Source organism: Mustela lutreola, chromosome 2 (genome assembly GCF_030435805.1).
Source record: "Mustela lutreola isolate mMusLut2 chromosome 2, mMusLut2.pri, whole genome shotgun sequence".
NCBI lineage: Eukaryota > Metazoa > Chordata > Mammalia > Carnivora > Mustelidae > Mustela > Mustela lutreola.
In genome coordinates this window covers 52,157,559-52,172,598 of record NC_081291.1, presented here as the reverse complement: position 1 = coordinate 52,172,598, position 15,040 = coordinate 52,157,559, and the positions used below count along the sequence as shown (strand labels likewise).

At 42.6% G+C, this 15,040-nt stretch overlaps 2 protein-coding genes across 9 annotated transcripts in view; one reads left to right on the top strand and one right to left on the bottom strand.

Moving 5' to 3' along the window:
• The first annotated feature begins 4,670 nt into the window (after positions 1 to 4,670).
• On the top strand, positions 4,671 to 8,406 carry FANCD2OS (FANCD2 opposite strand). Of its 2 annotated transcripts, none has more exons than XM_059161710.1 (2): positions 4,671 to 4,806; positions 6,991 to 8,406. In XM_059161710.1, the coding sequence occupies exons 1-2, from the start codon at positions 4,749 to 4,751 to the stop codon at positions 7,533 to 7,535; spliced, it is 603 nt and encodes a 200-aa protein (XP_059017693.1). In that variant the 5' UTR covers positions 4,671 to 4,748; the 3' UTR covers positions 7,536 to 8,406. The 2 variants fall into 2 exon arrangements, with proteins under 2 accessions (XP_059017693.1, XP_059017694.1); XM_059161711.1 differs by having other exon boundaries at positions 4,736 to 5,044.
• A 135-nt stretch (positions 8,407 to 8,541) lies between these two features.
• Positions 8,542 to 15,040, bottom strand: part of FANCD2 (FA complementation group D2) — a 58,948-nt gene continuing 52,449 nt past the window's right edge. For 6 of the 7 annotated variants that reach the window (XM_059161703.1, XM_059161702.1, XM_059161705.1 and 3 more), the window contains 5 exons: positions 13,983 to 14,057; positions 12,749 to 12,823; positions 11,625 to 11,771; positions 10,118 to 10,198; positions 8,542 to 8,953 (listed from right to left, as the gene is read on the bottom strand). In XM_059161703.1, the coding sequence (XP_059017686.1) occupies positions 8,882 to 8,953; positions 10,118 to 10,198; positions 11,625 to 11,771; positions 12,749 to 12,823; positions 13,983 to 14,057 (450 nt within the window). In that variant the 3' untranslated portion in view covers positions 8,542 to 8,881. Of the gene's footprint in view, positions 8,954 to 10,113; positions 10,199 to 11,333; positions 11,534 to 11,624; positions 11,772 to 12,748; positions 12,824 to 13,982; positions 14,058 to 15,040 lie in introns of those variants that run through there. The other variant, XR_009350794.1, reaches the window with a different exon arrangement.

Genomic DNA, 15,040 nt, shown 5'->3' with positions numbered 1-15,040 from the left:
ACGCGGGCGTTTTTGGTCGTTAGGGGGCGCTTGACCACGAAATGCTCGTTGCGTTAGCTGCTCCAAACAGGTTGTAGTCTGTGTCAGTAGTTGGGCGTAGCCAATTAAGCCACATTAAATATAACTCATTTTGAAAACGGCTTTCAACAACACAACATGATTCCCCACCTTCCACTAATCAAACAAAACGGTATTATTATTTTTTAACAATAATACCAGTGATGGAGAGGCTCGGGAAATTGATAGGCCCCTAAAAAGCTGGTCACTCTGTAAACTGGCAAGTTCAAATGGTAGAATCATAGATATAAAATTTTTTAAATTTGTAAATTGCCTGCAAGAACGGTTAATCAATTCAAACTTTTTTTTACCTAATTTCATTGAGAAAGTCGGTGAAAAAGGGGTGGGGGGAGACACTTCAAGCACAAAGGTGCTCTTTGTAACATTATCTATTTAAAAACCCAAAACTATATCTCAACAGTTGGGGATGGCTAAACAATGGTATAGCCAGCTACTGGAATATCATGCTGTCATTTAAATAGTTATTATGAACACTATGGCAACATACATAATAAAGTGAAGGGGAAAAGAAAATACAAAATTTTCTTTAATTGCAACTATATGAAAATTATGTCTGCTTGAGGACAAGGATATATGAAAGATGCCAATGTCTGGTTTGTTAAGGTAGTGGAATTATGGACATTTTATTTTTGTTTAAGGGAATTTTTTCAATCTGCTTTGTGCAATACATGCCTGTCATTTAAAAAAAAATGTTCAACAGATAGGTTCTAGCAGTAGCTGGGAAGAAATCTTTACTAACAGTCTTTTACTCAGGTCGGAGACAAGCAATAAAGCACTGGACCCTCACAAACTCTGTGGAAAGGAAATCAGGAAGATGCTTTTCATTTTACAGATGAGAAAACTGAAGTTCAAGGTCACACAGTCAATTAAATGATGGACCTTTACCAGTTGATTGCAGACTCCCGTATTTTTTCACTGTACCAATCTGAAAACAGATTAAGGCCTCTGAACTCTCCTACGTATTGATAGAAATGGTAACTAAAATAATATCAACCCTAAATATCAAGCCCCAGGTATCCAGAGGACTAACTGCCACTTCCTAAGTGGTGCTGTTGTAGTATCTTGCTCACACATCACAGAGAAGTCAGATAAATCTTTTCCTTTAAAGGCAGGGCATCTGAGTTTCAAATCACAAATCTACCAGAGAGGAGTCATTTCACCCCTCTGAGCTTTTTTTCTTCATGTGTAATACAGGGACAACAACATGGATGGATTAGGATTGTTGGGGGAATTCTGTAAGAGAGAATAGATAAAACACTAAGCACAGTGCCGGACTCTTCACAAAGCAGACACTCATGATCAGTTTACATTTTATTTCTATGCTGAAAGCAGAAAATTAAGTACACATATCTATCCAACATTTTTTTTTCTTTTTCTTTCAAAGCCAGAGAGATCACAGAGAGGGAGAAGCCGACTCGCTGCTGAGCAGAAAGCCTGATGTGGGGCTCTATCTCAGGACCCTGGGATCATGATCTCAGCCAAAAGCAGCTGCTTAACTGATTGAGCCACCCAGTTGCCCCAACATTTTTGTTTTTTTTGGGGGGGGTTTGTTTGTGTTTTAAAGATTTTTTAAAAGATTTATTTGACAGAGATCACAAGTAGACAGAGAGGCAGGCGGAGAGAGAGAGGGGGAAGCAGGCTCTCCGCTGAGCAAAGAGCCTGATGTGGGGCTCGATCCCAGGACCCTGAGATCATGACCTGAGCCGAAGGCAGAGGCTCAACCCACTGAGCCACTCAGGAGCCCCAACATTTTGTTTTTTATGATTAATGGTCTTCCACAAGATAAGTCAGGCTCAGCTCTTTTCCTTTTGCTGGACTTCTTATACCTCTGTTCTAGGATCTCCTCTGCAATTCCAAACAACTCAAGGATATGGAGCTGTCCCAGAATGAAGACTATTCCTCTGGACTTCTGGCACTTTCTCCTACATGCTTCAGGAAGCTTGCTGTCAAGCAGACCTTCAGTATGGGTTTGCCAGCATAGTAGTTCTTCACTGCAGAAATTGTTTATGATGGGTACAAAGGCAAGCTCTTTGGGAATGTTGCTGGTGCAACAAAGAGTGTTTCTGGGTGGCAGATTGCTTCAGCATAAGAAAACAAGATCCTTGACTTTAGATCTACCATGTGCTTCACAGAACTTGGGGAATCTTGTCAATGGCTCCCCACGTAATAATCAGTGTGGGATCAAATTCTTTATTTCTTTCTTTAAGATTTTTTTTTTTTTTTTAATTTAACAGAGATCACAGGCAGGCAGAGAGAGAGAGAGGAGGAAGCAGACTCCCCGCGGAGCAAAGCCCGATGCGGGGCTTGATCCCAGGACCCTGAGATCATGACCTGAGCCAAAAGCAGAGGCTTTAACCCACTGAGACACCCAGGCGCCCCGGGAACAAATTCTTGAAGAAATGTGTCAATTGCATTAACAGTGGTCATGTGAATCTTTTTTGCAATCATGTGCACTTGGACCATCATTTATGCAGCTAAGGATATAGCATGTGCACCATGACAATGTTGCTAGCTGCTCTGAAAGAACTGAATCATCTTTTGGCAGAGCAAACATGACACGACAGACAGTCGTGGCAATCCCTGAGGAAAGTGCACACAGAATGTTGAGCACTGCATGATACAAACAAAGTTGATGTTGTAGGTCATCAGTAATGGGTAGTATGGGAGATTCTGGTTTTCCATATCTGTGTGGTAGCCATTGAACTGCAGTATCAGAGCCAGGGGTAATAGCAAATGGTATCTCCAAAAATAGCTCCCTTAAAGCTGGCAGATGGCACAGAGGACTGTGGTACAGATTGTCATAGCAGCACTAAGCCCTCTCTATCCAACCACTTTTAATTATACAATTTTGCTTTTGGGACTTTCATTTAAAAAAAAAACACAACTGTGCAATAAAAACTGTTTGTTTGCTTTTAAAATAACAGTGTCTCTTTTACTCGAGATGAAAATAAAAATAAACTCACTGGAAAACAAAGTTTTGCAATTCAAATCATTTCAGCATCTTCTAAGACTCATCACTCTGCCCCTTTCCATTTTCTGACTTCGCTTCCAAACTCTCCCCTTCTCCTTCCATAGGGTGCAACACACACACACAGGCACACAGCATCTGACAATTCTCCACAAGTGCCTCAAGACCATCTGGTCTTCCAAATCGGGATCTTTAGCCTGACTCCACCCCCGCGGCCCCAATCTCTCCTGTTCAGCTTCTCCCAAGGAGCCAGACAAACGGTAACAGCTCTTATTTGTTCTGTGCTCTACAGCTGGCAAAGTGCAAGGGCAATTTCTGGGTGTACAAGGTAAGGGTAGGTGAGGCCATTAGTTAATCCTTGCCACAAATACTTCACACTGCCAGGCTGTGGGATAGCCAGGCACAGAGGATGATGAGGGAGCAGAAGTCTGGCTGAAAACAAAGCAAAAGCTGGCACCTTGCACTCCCTCTCCACCCACTCCCCTTGGTAGTATGTGTGACATTCCTCAGGCACCTCTGGCTGCCCTAAAAGAAAAACAAATAGTTAACTTGCAGAGATCACAATCCTGCAAGGCAGGAGTCTCCCTTGGTTTACAAATGTCCTTGAGATTTACAACAAAGAAGTTACCTTATCAATAGCCCAATTTCCAGAGGCACATAACTCAGTTCCTCAAGCCCTAATGTCACCGTCCCCTCCATAAACAAAACTGAAGGAGGCGGAGGTAGAAGGAAAAGTAAATAAAGTTAAATTTCTTCTAAACCCAAATCTCACTAACAAGGACGCTTGATAGCAGGAATGTAACATTCCACCAGGAGACTCCCAATTGTCTTTATGTTAGTGCCTCATTAGAGGGAAAGCGGCCTTGGCTTGATAGTAACCAGGCCTTCAATATCCTGACAGTCTTCTTTACCCCAATAGCTCTTCTGAATACCCCTTTGTCCTCATATACCCAACTCCTATGTATATAACCAGCCATTCCTCACACCCCTGGGGGCAGCAGTCCCGGTTCTCTAATAAACCACCTTTTTGCACCAAAGACGTCTTAAGAATTCTTTCTTAGCCGTTGGCTCCGAACCTCACCCCAATGAACCTACCTAGGTTCAAGAACTTCATGGAGACATACGAAGTCAGTTGGGTAGAGACTCCTCCCTCAGCCTTCCAAGGAAATTGTTTGCAGTGACGCTTAGGAAGTTCTCAAATCACTCACTATGGTGAAATGGTCAGGCCTTCAGCTTTGTGAGAAGAGGACGGCATTGTCTTTTTTGAGGTTTAACAGGAGGCAGGAAAAGATCTTTGGTTAGTCAAGGGAAGACAGGTGCTTTTCTTCTTGCTCTTGAGAAGCCAGCATTTATAAATTGTCTTCTTTCGCTGGGATCATTCCAATGCAGCAATGAAACCTTTGAGCCTGAATAATCCCCTGAGCATTGTTTAGAGTCAAGACTAACTAAAAGTCTGGGTACTTTCAAAAGCACACAGGTGTAGCGGGGCGAGGAGGGGGCGGCGGAACGAAGAGGAAGGGATTTCAATCCGCACGCCTGAAGGTGTAGGCCTGGACCCGGTGTTGCAAGGAGTTGGGGGTGGGGAATTCGGCCCGGAAGCCTGTCAGCGGGGCGCATCGAGCCTCCACCCCCGCGGCGGCCCGGGCTCCTCCCGCGGACCTGGGTCACAAAGGCGGTTGCCAGGCGCCGGGTGGAGAGAAAGATGCGGCTGGGAAACAGCGGCCGCCACTCTGGAGCGTGCGGCCCACCGAGTTCAGCAGGTGAGCCCCCGGCCCGGATGGTGGGACCGGGCCCGGGCTCCCACCGCCACCTCCGCCTCGGGCCAGAGCTGTCTGGCCCCCACCCCCGGTTAGGGACCCCCGGGGGACAAGCCCCTTCTTCCCGCTGGGAGGGGGAGTCTCCCCACTCCAGGCAGCTCCAGCCTCTCTGGATCAGGATCGCAGTTCACAATTCACGAGGACCTCAGCTGCATTTGGACGCTTACGTCCCCTTTCCCAGGTGGGGAAATCGAGGGACTCGGTTTCTTGGAACGGGAGGACCGTATGAAAGGGAAGACTTTTTGGCCAGGAGTACAAGGTGTTCCCTATTTGGGAACTATTAAAGCAGCCTGAAGACTTCCAAGGTTCAAACCCTCTTGGAGTAGAGGACAGTGATTTCCGAGTAGTGGGAGAAGAGGGGCGAATCGTCTTTATTTAAACTTTAGGTGGAAGTGGCTTAAAGGTCTGGGGTCAGAAGCCCTCTCATCCCCAGGTTGGCTCTGTCCAGTAGTTAAGGCGGGATCTTTGATAAAAAGCCTTTTGCCTCTGGCCCTATTTGCTCTTAGGAGGGGAGTCAGGAAAAGGATCCTGGGATTAAATAATCTTTTTGGTCATATACTGAGAAATTAACACCCTTCACTTCACACACCACCTTGCTGAGGTGCTGTACCAGAGGAGCCCTGATCTTGGAAGTATTCTCAGGGTGATAATATCAAGCATCAGAAGACTTTCATAGTCTGCTTGTAATAGATAACCATCCCCTCATTGTCAGTTTCTCATCCTAAAGCAGTCCAGATATTTGAACACAGTAAGTGAAGGAGTGTAGAGATAAGGAGAGACATAACAGTTGAAAGAAAACAATAAATCTCCTTTATACTAACCACTGTCAGGGACAAGTCTTCTGGTTTGATATGACATCAACTCTTTTAAAAATGAACTTTACTGTTTTACTGTGGTGGAGGAGTCAACTTTTCACAGCATTTCCTGGGCAATTACTGGATGGGATGGGATCAGATCTGCTGCTGTTAACCTTTTGTGGGAGAAGAGAGAAGGGGCAGAGAAATATACTTGGCTGGAAAGAAAAGGGAACTGTTATGCCCCTTAACATAATAGGTAGGTGTTCAAAAAACGTTAGCTTCTTCTGAATTCAGTAAAACCTTTTATCTATTGGCAATTTTAAAGTAGAATGATGGAAAATCCAAATTCTACTTAAATAAATTTTTAGTTAGAAACATCATCCCAGCCTTTTGCTTTTTCTTCAAAGGGGGTAAGAACCAGGATCTTAACCACTAGTTCTCCCATAACAAATGAAAAACAAGACAAAACACACCTAGGAGAAGTAGGAAAATCTTTAAGACCATCCTTTGGAAACTTTTCTTCCTCCTAGTCTGGTGTAATTCCTCTGAGGTAGTACATAAGTAGTTCAGGGCCCTGAGAGAGCTGTTGCCCCTATGTCAGACAACGGGTTTTTAGGGCCAAGAGGCGACTGTCTCCATAATTAATAACGAAACCTAAGTTCCTTAAAAGGAATGGCATAAGTTCTCAAACTGTGAGTGCATCAGAATCCCCTGGAGGGTTTGTTCAAATGCAGATTGCAAGCTCTACCCCCAGTTTCTGATTCTGTAGGTCTGAGGTAGGGCCCAAGAACATGCATTTCTACATTTCCATATGATACTGAAGCTGCTAGTGCCAGGATCACATTTTGAGGACCACTGGTATAAAGTACCAGGAATTAGAGTCACAATATTTGGCAAGACATGGCTTTTCTGAGCTTCTAGCCACAAATAATGTCTCATCATGAAGTGCTAGCAGCCTCTGCCACCTCAGAGGTGTAGATTCTATCTTTAGTAGTTATCAACACAGCATATGTCCTATTAGTGAACTGGGATATTCCGCTTGGGACAAATCCATTTCCTCACCTGTAAAATAGGTTAAAACCTAACTTCAGAGGCTTGTGATTAGATTCAATAAAGTTTCAGTACACATAGCAGTTGCCAGATTCAATACTTGTTACCAACCACTAATGCCCTTTATCGAATTACTAGTGCCCTTAACATCTATTGGAATCTGTTAATGAGAACTACAAAGTAAGTTAAAGTCAATAATGAAACAAATGAGAATTTAAATGGCCGTGCCCTCACCAAAACCATGCTAGGGAAATTCCATGTTCTGATTCCTCTTCTTTAGGACTGTCAATGGCAGGATACCAGCTCTGGTCACCATGGACCCCACTGGATGAGAGCTTCCAATGGCTGCGGCACACAACACCTACACCTTCTTCAAAGCATCCCTTTAGGGCTTCCCCCTGCTTCCCACATACCCCTTCTGACCTTGAAGTGCAGTTGTGCTTTCAAGAGGTCACTCTAGTTCTAGACAGCCCATTTCTGGAGCCTGGAGTAAGTCCCAAGTTGCCCTGCCACACATCAGAGCTCCGAACCATGAACAACAAGAAAGGGCTGGTCAGAAAGCCCCAGCCTGTCCGTCTCAGTGGAGTGGATTCCGTGTTCGGCAGGGTCATCACAGCTCAGCCACCAAAATGGACTGGGACCTTCAGAGTTTCAGATAAATCAGCCTTTTGCAAAATCATCAGCCGGGAGAACCAGTGGCCTACTGGACTTAAGGAACCTCAGATTCAGATGACAGTGACCATGTGCAAACAGATGCTGCGCTCTATCCTCTTACTGTATGCAACATACAAGAAGTGCACCTTTGCCTTGCAACACTCCAAGTAAAGGGTTCCAATCTGATTCCTCTTCCTCATATCATGTCCTATGCTACGTGCCTGAAGCTTACAGAAACCTGTCCATGTAAAGGAAACTGACATCACTAGAGCCATCTTGCTTTTCTGTCAAGCAGTGACAATTCAGGAACTCCTATGCCACCCCCCCCCCGCCCCGCCCAAAGGCCAGTGACAGAGCAAAGGAGAACATTTCCACTGTAAAGCTGAACAACATTTAAAAGAGAGTCAAACTAGTATTGACATGTACATGTGAGAAAGAACCATTAAACCATATAAACCAATGAGCCTAGTGTGAACTCACTTAAACATCGAAGACCACAATGAGATGGGGAAACAAAGGGTGTCAAGGAAGGAGATTATGGCTTTCCATGTACATGAGGATGAAGGGGTCAAAAATATACAGACAGGTCAAGGATTAAAAAAATAATAAAAAACAAAGCAAATGATCTCCCCCACCAAATCAACAACCAAAACCCCTAACCAACCACATCCTAGTAACACTGGAGTACAAAAGTGGGTAGTAATATTAGCAAATATTAAAGAATATTTATAGCCTGGTAAGAAAGAACTTGGAAGCAGCAATGAAACTGGGCTTTCTGGCAGAACACAAGAGAGCTCCGCATTTTAGCACTGTTCTAACAAATCTATAGGTGTAACTCAGAATAATGTGGAAATAAACATATATACAAAGTCAACACAAGTTTGATGGTGACTTTTCCCTTTTTATCTTACATCTACATGACCAAAAAAATTTTTTAAAGCAGCCAGAATTATCCTTTTGGACTTTCTTTGGGCATTGACCAGAAATTTGTCATTCCTTCAAAAATATCACAAAGATCTTATCTCAAATAAAGATGATCTTTAGAACAGGAAACATGATTTTAATTGGTAGAACTGATGTGTTGGCACCAGGTCCCATTACTTCTCTGCACAAATCCTAGCTGAATTCCATGTAATTCCTGATTGATGAAGAAAATTCAGAAAGAGGAATGAGGTAGTTGAGGCAGAACTTAAAACAGAATTTATTTGTAAAACTGGTACAATCCTAAATTCTAAGTTTCAAAACTAGCTCTCAAAGACCAGAATCGTGAGTATTCCACAGCAAAGCACCACCACATTTGCCCAGACAGGTAAGTAATGCTACAGTGGAATCCTGAGCCAGGGTCTCTGATGATGTTAGATGACCTATGAAATTCACAATTAAGGTGATTCAGTAAAGCCCACTCTTGTAATGACAGAACAGGATGCTTCCAGTAAGGAAGATAGATACCAGATTTCAAACCCTGAACACAAAAGAGTCTAGCAGAGATGGAGAACAGGCATCCATCTCTCTGCGGTCTAATCGGAGTCACCATCACTCTCCTCACTGTCTTGCTCCTTTTCTCCATCACTTACTTCATCTTCACCATCCTAAGGGGCAAAGGATAATTAGATATTTTAGGTCATCTAGGTGTCCCCATATATTACAATACTGCTCCCACAGGATTTATAACTGTACTGTATCACTGTTAAAACCAAAGATAGCTGTTAAGCCACTCATTTTTTCTAAAAAGAACTGAAACGCGCCCATTTTTCTTGTATCATGACCATGGAGGGAGGTCACTGTGATACTGACCTATAACATTCTGCAACTGAACCAAATTCACATGATTTTTAAATAAGCCATTGTCTTCCACTCAATACAGAATGAAATGTTTGCTAAATTAAGAATTCTGGTATATCTCAATAAGGAATTTAGCATAAAATCCTTTGGTTTGCAACTCTAATCTGGGAGGTTTGCTTACCAGAGTACCATCTGCTTCAAAAATTTTTAATGAGAACAAGGTAGAGGTATATACTATATAAATAATAAAAGTATTTTTCATGCTAAATGATCTTTCTGCATTAGCCTCAAACTGCATTATAGAGAGGCTTCACAGCAGGGGTTCTTAAATCTGAGCTTCTTGGTGTCCAAAACCCATGTAAATTTAAAGAGAATTTTTAAAACATAATACATTTTCCTACAGCTTTCTTCAAAGTCTTGAAAGTGGCCCAGAAAAGAACAAGGACCCTTACTCTATACTCTAGTATAGTCCCTAGTGAATGCAGCTTTTGATTCTATGCTTTCACCAAATGCATTTATATTTCTATTTTATGTATTCAAACCACATATTTAAATGTTTTAACTTATTCTCAGTACTCAGAGAACATTCAACCTTTTCTCCCCTCTAAAATTATTTCAGATATGAATTTAATATGAATAACGAAAGGGAATTTTTAACTCTGTAACATATGCCACAACTTGAGATACTCTTCTGGCCCCCAAAGAATTCATATAAAAACAGAAGTTTTTCTGGAGAGAATGGAGATGGGCACAGATTATAAATAAACATAAGTAGGGAGGGGTGCCTGGCTGGCTCAGCTGGAAGGACAGGTAACTTTTGATCTCAGTTCAAGCCCCAGGTACAGTGTAGAGATAACTAAAATAAATAAGTAAACTTAAATAAAAAATTAGCAGTAAAAGTTCTATACTTTCTACTGACTTAGAATAAGTAACAAAATGCAACAAGCCATTGCACACTTATGCAGAGATACCTCCGTTGCTTTGCTCTTGGAGACCTGGGATGCTGTATCATCCTCACTTTCCTCGGAGTTCTGGGACATAATCTCTTCACCCTAAATGTGAATGGGCCAAGACAAATGGTGGGTTATAATTATCATATTTGGGGTCTCAAGAGGAGAAAGGCTTAGTTTACAGGCAATGGGAAAGATAATATTCTAGGCATTCTACATGGTCAAACACAGACATCAACCTGTGATCTAGCACCTAGAGAAGTGATAATCAACCCAAGGTTTCTGAGATATGTGTGGGACTAATATAATATGTAGTTTTGCAACTAGTCCACTGTTGTATTCTAGTATCATACTACATGTTACAAGGCCAGGGTATATTGGTGACTCTTTCAGTAAATGTTGAGTACTGTTGAGATTTCCCAAAGACCTTAAAGTACATGACCACCAATACACCAACTACAAATGGCCATGTTGAGGCTGAAAGATAGTATACAAAGTGGTTTAAGAACATCAGCTTTGTATCATTTCAGTTTGGACTCAAACCCTGGCACTTCTCACTTATTGCTGAATGACTTTAGGTAAGTTACTTAACACCTTTAAGGTTTAGTTTTCTCATGGAAACAACAGTATTGTTTTATTACAGTACTTTGTTTAATAGTATTGTGGAAATAATATCTCATAGAGCAAATGTGAAGAAAGGAAACTAAGTCTCCAGGGTGCTATTCCTTTCATATATGAGATTATAAGCCCCTCAGCTATTATAAACATGAATGAGAAGGGCTTGGATTCTATATGAAAATTGCTAAAACTCAGGGCGCCTGGGTGGCTCAGTCGTTAAGCGTCTGCCTTCAGCTCAGGTCACAATCTCAGGGTCCTGGGATTGAGCCCCACATCAGACTCCCTACTCACTGGGAAGTCTGCTTCTCCTTCTCCCTCTCTCTGCCTGCTACTCCCCCTGCTTGTGTGCTTTCTATCTCTTTAAAATAAATTTAAAAATAAAATATTTTTAAAAAAGAAAAGAAAAGAAAATTGCTAAAACTCCAAAGCAGTATTCTAAGCCATAGAAGATTTTAGCCAGACAGTTCAAGGACCTTAGAAATGTTTATTTGTTAAAATTAGGCAGAGAATAATTTCAGAAATAAGACAGAGTGTTTCAGAAAAAGACCCAAAATAATTTTTTAAAAAGTCTGTCCACATAAACAAATGTTATTATGAATCTACCCTCAGTAGTACTTACAGCAGGAGCCCACTCTGGCCAAGGAGAGAGGTTTTATTGATCTGCCTCTTCTATCTCTGAGGCCTTGTTGTTATAGTGGTATGGCTAGGAGGAGGGGTAGAACCCATGACTAAGACCAGAAGCATGACTAAGACCCATGACTAAGACCTAATTTTAAGAGCTAAATGGCCACAGCCTTAAGAGAAAGGCAGTCTTTTAGAGAGAACAAGGCTTAGCTGACCTCCTTGACATACTTCTGATGCTCTCACAGAGAGTGGGAATAGATTATCTTGGGCTGGGCCCTAGGCTTACCTGCAAGTCCCGATTTTTGAGGTTGCCCAGCCAGAAAGCCTCCCTGCAATTGTTGAAGATAAGCATGGCTTTCACTCTGCAAACTAAAAGCTCCAGGGTCTTTTTGAGCAAGGGCACATGTTTGGTGAGTTTCGTGTCCTGGTGAATCTAAATGGAAACAAATGCACCAACTCATCTGGATTTATCATTATGCTTTCACATTCCTATATAGAAACTTCTGAGTTCCCTGATATCCTGAACACTGAATAAGAGCATAAGTCCTCCCAGTATAGGCCTGAGACATGTTCCATTAAATAGTAGTTTGGCAGAATACTCTGAAGAGAATGGAAGCTCTCCTTCAAGATAAAAGAGTCTAGAGAACATATGACCAACACCTTAGGTCCTTCATAACCTCTTCTTGACCAATTATCAATGAATTTACCTGAAATATTCTTGAAAATGTATTATACTGATATTAAACAACAGAGTATCCCTATTTAGCTAGGGGTTCTTAAAATTCCCCTGTTTAGCAACTTCTAAAGTTAGGACTGGGGAGGAAGAGAGCAATAGAAACTGGACTGAGAAAGAATTTGGTTTGCCCATGACTACAGAGCTCTATGGTTCTGTGTTTCTTCAGACAAAAAGTGACAACGGTTCAACTGTAGGCTTTAAGTGGAAAAATCCTCTAATGGTAAAATGTTCTCACAAGAGACAGATGTGTTCCTTGACAAGTAAATAGTACAGCTGAAAAGCTTTGAATATGGCTGGTTTTAGAACCACCTCTTGTCTCTAGCAGAGATTCATCACTTACATAATATTCCTCCCACCCAGAGTACTTTATAGAAGCAACACGTCCACCAACATTCTCTCTCTCTCTCACCAAAGAGAAGCTTTAGAGGAAAGAGTGGTACGGAGTTTGAGTCAAACTTTAGATGCAGAAACTGCCCTCTACATGACTGCCCAATTTCAACTAGCAACTAAGGATCTGACCACTCTGAATTAAACTGCCTTTAGACAGATGGTCTCAAAAACAAAGACTAAAGAAGGGTTAAAAAGGAGAAGGAACTGGAGCCTGTAGATCTCCTAATCACACAGCAGATTAAGCCAACAGGTGGGCTGGTGCCATGACCTACTTTCCTTCTTACCTTGGAATGCCCACACAGGTGATGAAGCAGCCTCGTATCCAGCTGGAAGGTTTCCAGTAAGCTCAGAACATCCTCCTACAACCAACCATATTACAAATGCCATATTAAATGCTCTCATTTCATTTTAGATGCAACCAAGCGCTCCAAAGAGGATAAACTCCATAAGTTCCAACTGTGTATTAGCAATCATCTCAATTTGGCCCTCGAAGCTAGGGCTAACTAGTTATCCCCCCCTTTCTCTTTCTAGATTATGAGGAACCAGCACCAACAAACACTGTGAGACTGTCTTGCAAACTTGCTAAATATGTGTAAGAAATCATCACCTTTGTTTCTATCTTTATTTTACTACTATAACCCTGGATCTCACTTGGCCAAAAAAACCTCTCTAGACTACCTATTACAGGAGCACCTGGTGGCTCAGTCAGTTAAGCATCTGACTTTGGCTCAAGTCATGATCTCAGAGTCCTGGGATCAAGCCCTGCATCAGGCTCCCTGCTCAGTGGGGAGTCTGCTTCTCCCTCTTCATCTCTCCCTGCCACTCCCCCTGCTTGTGCTCTCTCTAATGAATAAATAAAATCTTTAGGGGCACCTGGGTGGCTCATTGGGTTAAGCCTCTGCCTTCAGCTCAGGTCATGATCTCAGGGTCCTGGGATCAAGCCCTGCATCGGGCTTTCTGCTCAGCAGGGAGACTGCCTCCCTCTCTCTCTCTGCCTGCCTCTCTTGCCTACTTGTGATCTCTCTGTCAAATAAATAAAATCTTTATAAAAAAAAAATCTTAAAAAAAAAATTCTGCATGTTAAAAAAGACTACCCATTAAAATAGCAAAGAGTTTATGACACAAATGGGATGATTATTATTATTGTTGTTATTATTCCTGAGGGTAGACCTAGATAAGTGCAAAGGAATAAGCAAATGACATGCTGATATGTGAGGTCCTGGGAGTGTAACAAGACAACAAAATCCAGCTAAAAGGAGTGACAACCCTCAGATCCCATATAGAAGTAGAAGGGTGGGTTTAATCAGAGTGTATCTGAAGTTTAGCCTACTTTGGAATATTCAGTCCACTATGGGCATCTCTGGTGATAGGGGAAGTGGACCAAAGGAGCCAGAGTAGAATTGTGGCCCAGAACCTGGGCAAGGGAATTGCCCACACTCCTAGCCTATAAGCCACTATGGATAGATCTTCTAAGTAACTGTACAGAGCACATCTTTCTTCTATGAGCTCATTTCTTACCCGGTGTTTTCTAAAACTGAAGTCGAGGAGCGGCATACACTGCTTCAGAAATGCTTCCACAAAGAGGCGCCCATACTGAAGAAGAGGAGAGACAACTGGTGATGACCTCTACTGAGGTCTTTCACATGAAGGGCTCCTACCTCAGGAAGCAGAGCATCACCCAGCCCCGGGGTTTTCTTTTCTTATTTATATATATAAGAAATAAATTGGGAAGAGTCCAAAAGGTTAATTTGGAGAACGTAAGCTTAATGCAAAAACTAAATGGGCCTGTTAACTAAACCTCAGAGTTAGGCAGACTTTTCTACCCTAGACAGAGCCAATGGGCAGAGACCTTGCTCACTATAAGAAAGGGGGCATAGAAAACAGGTGGACCAGCTGTCAGAGAACCACTTACTTCCCAAAGGAAAAACTGTGTAGAGCTGAGGAAGCATATAACCAACTGCCAAATTTACTAATCAGGTAAATCACTACCCCTACTCACTCATCTTCCAGGGTGGAGTAAAGAAGAGAGGAGCCAGGGGTAACAAGACGGGGAGCCATCTACTTGAAGGAACCATAAGGAGATCGAAAGACACATTCTCCTCACAACATACCCTAACTCCTAACCCAACATCAAATCTAGGCCTAATCTGGACTCTCTCTTTGGGAGAGAAGTTGGGAGATTATCGGGATACCAGCTTCCACATTCATGAGGCCAGCCATGGGCTTTAAAAAGAGGAATCAGGGGTGCCCGGGTAGCACAGTCAGGTAAGCATCCAAATCTCAAATCTTGATTTCAGTTCAGCTCATGATCTCAGGGTCATGAGCTCGAACCCTGCATCAGGCCCCACACTCAGAGTGGGGTCTAGTTAAAACTCTCTCCCTTTCCCTCTGCCCTTCCGCCCTGCGTGTGTGCATGCTCTTTCTCGCTCTCAAATATCTTTAAAAATAAATAAAATAGGGGTGCCTGGGTGGCTCAGTGGGTTAAGCCTCTGCCTTCAGCTCAGGTCATGATCTCAGGGTCCTGGGATGGAGCCCTGCATTGGGCTCTCTGCTCGGCGGGGAGCCTGCTTCCCCTG

What these genes read in the sequence shown, in the direction of transcription:
- FANCD2OS (XM_059161710.1), top strand. Translation starts at nt 4,749, where the DNA reads ATGCGGCTGGGAAACAGCGGCCGCCACTCTGGAGCGTGCGGCCCACCG. An exon ending in CGGCCCACCGAGTTCAGCAG is followed by an intron (nt 4,807 to 6,990) that starts GTGAGCCCCCGG and finishes CCTCTTCTTTAG; the next exon opens with GACTGTCAATGGCAGGATAC.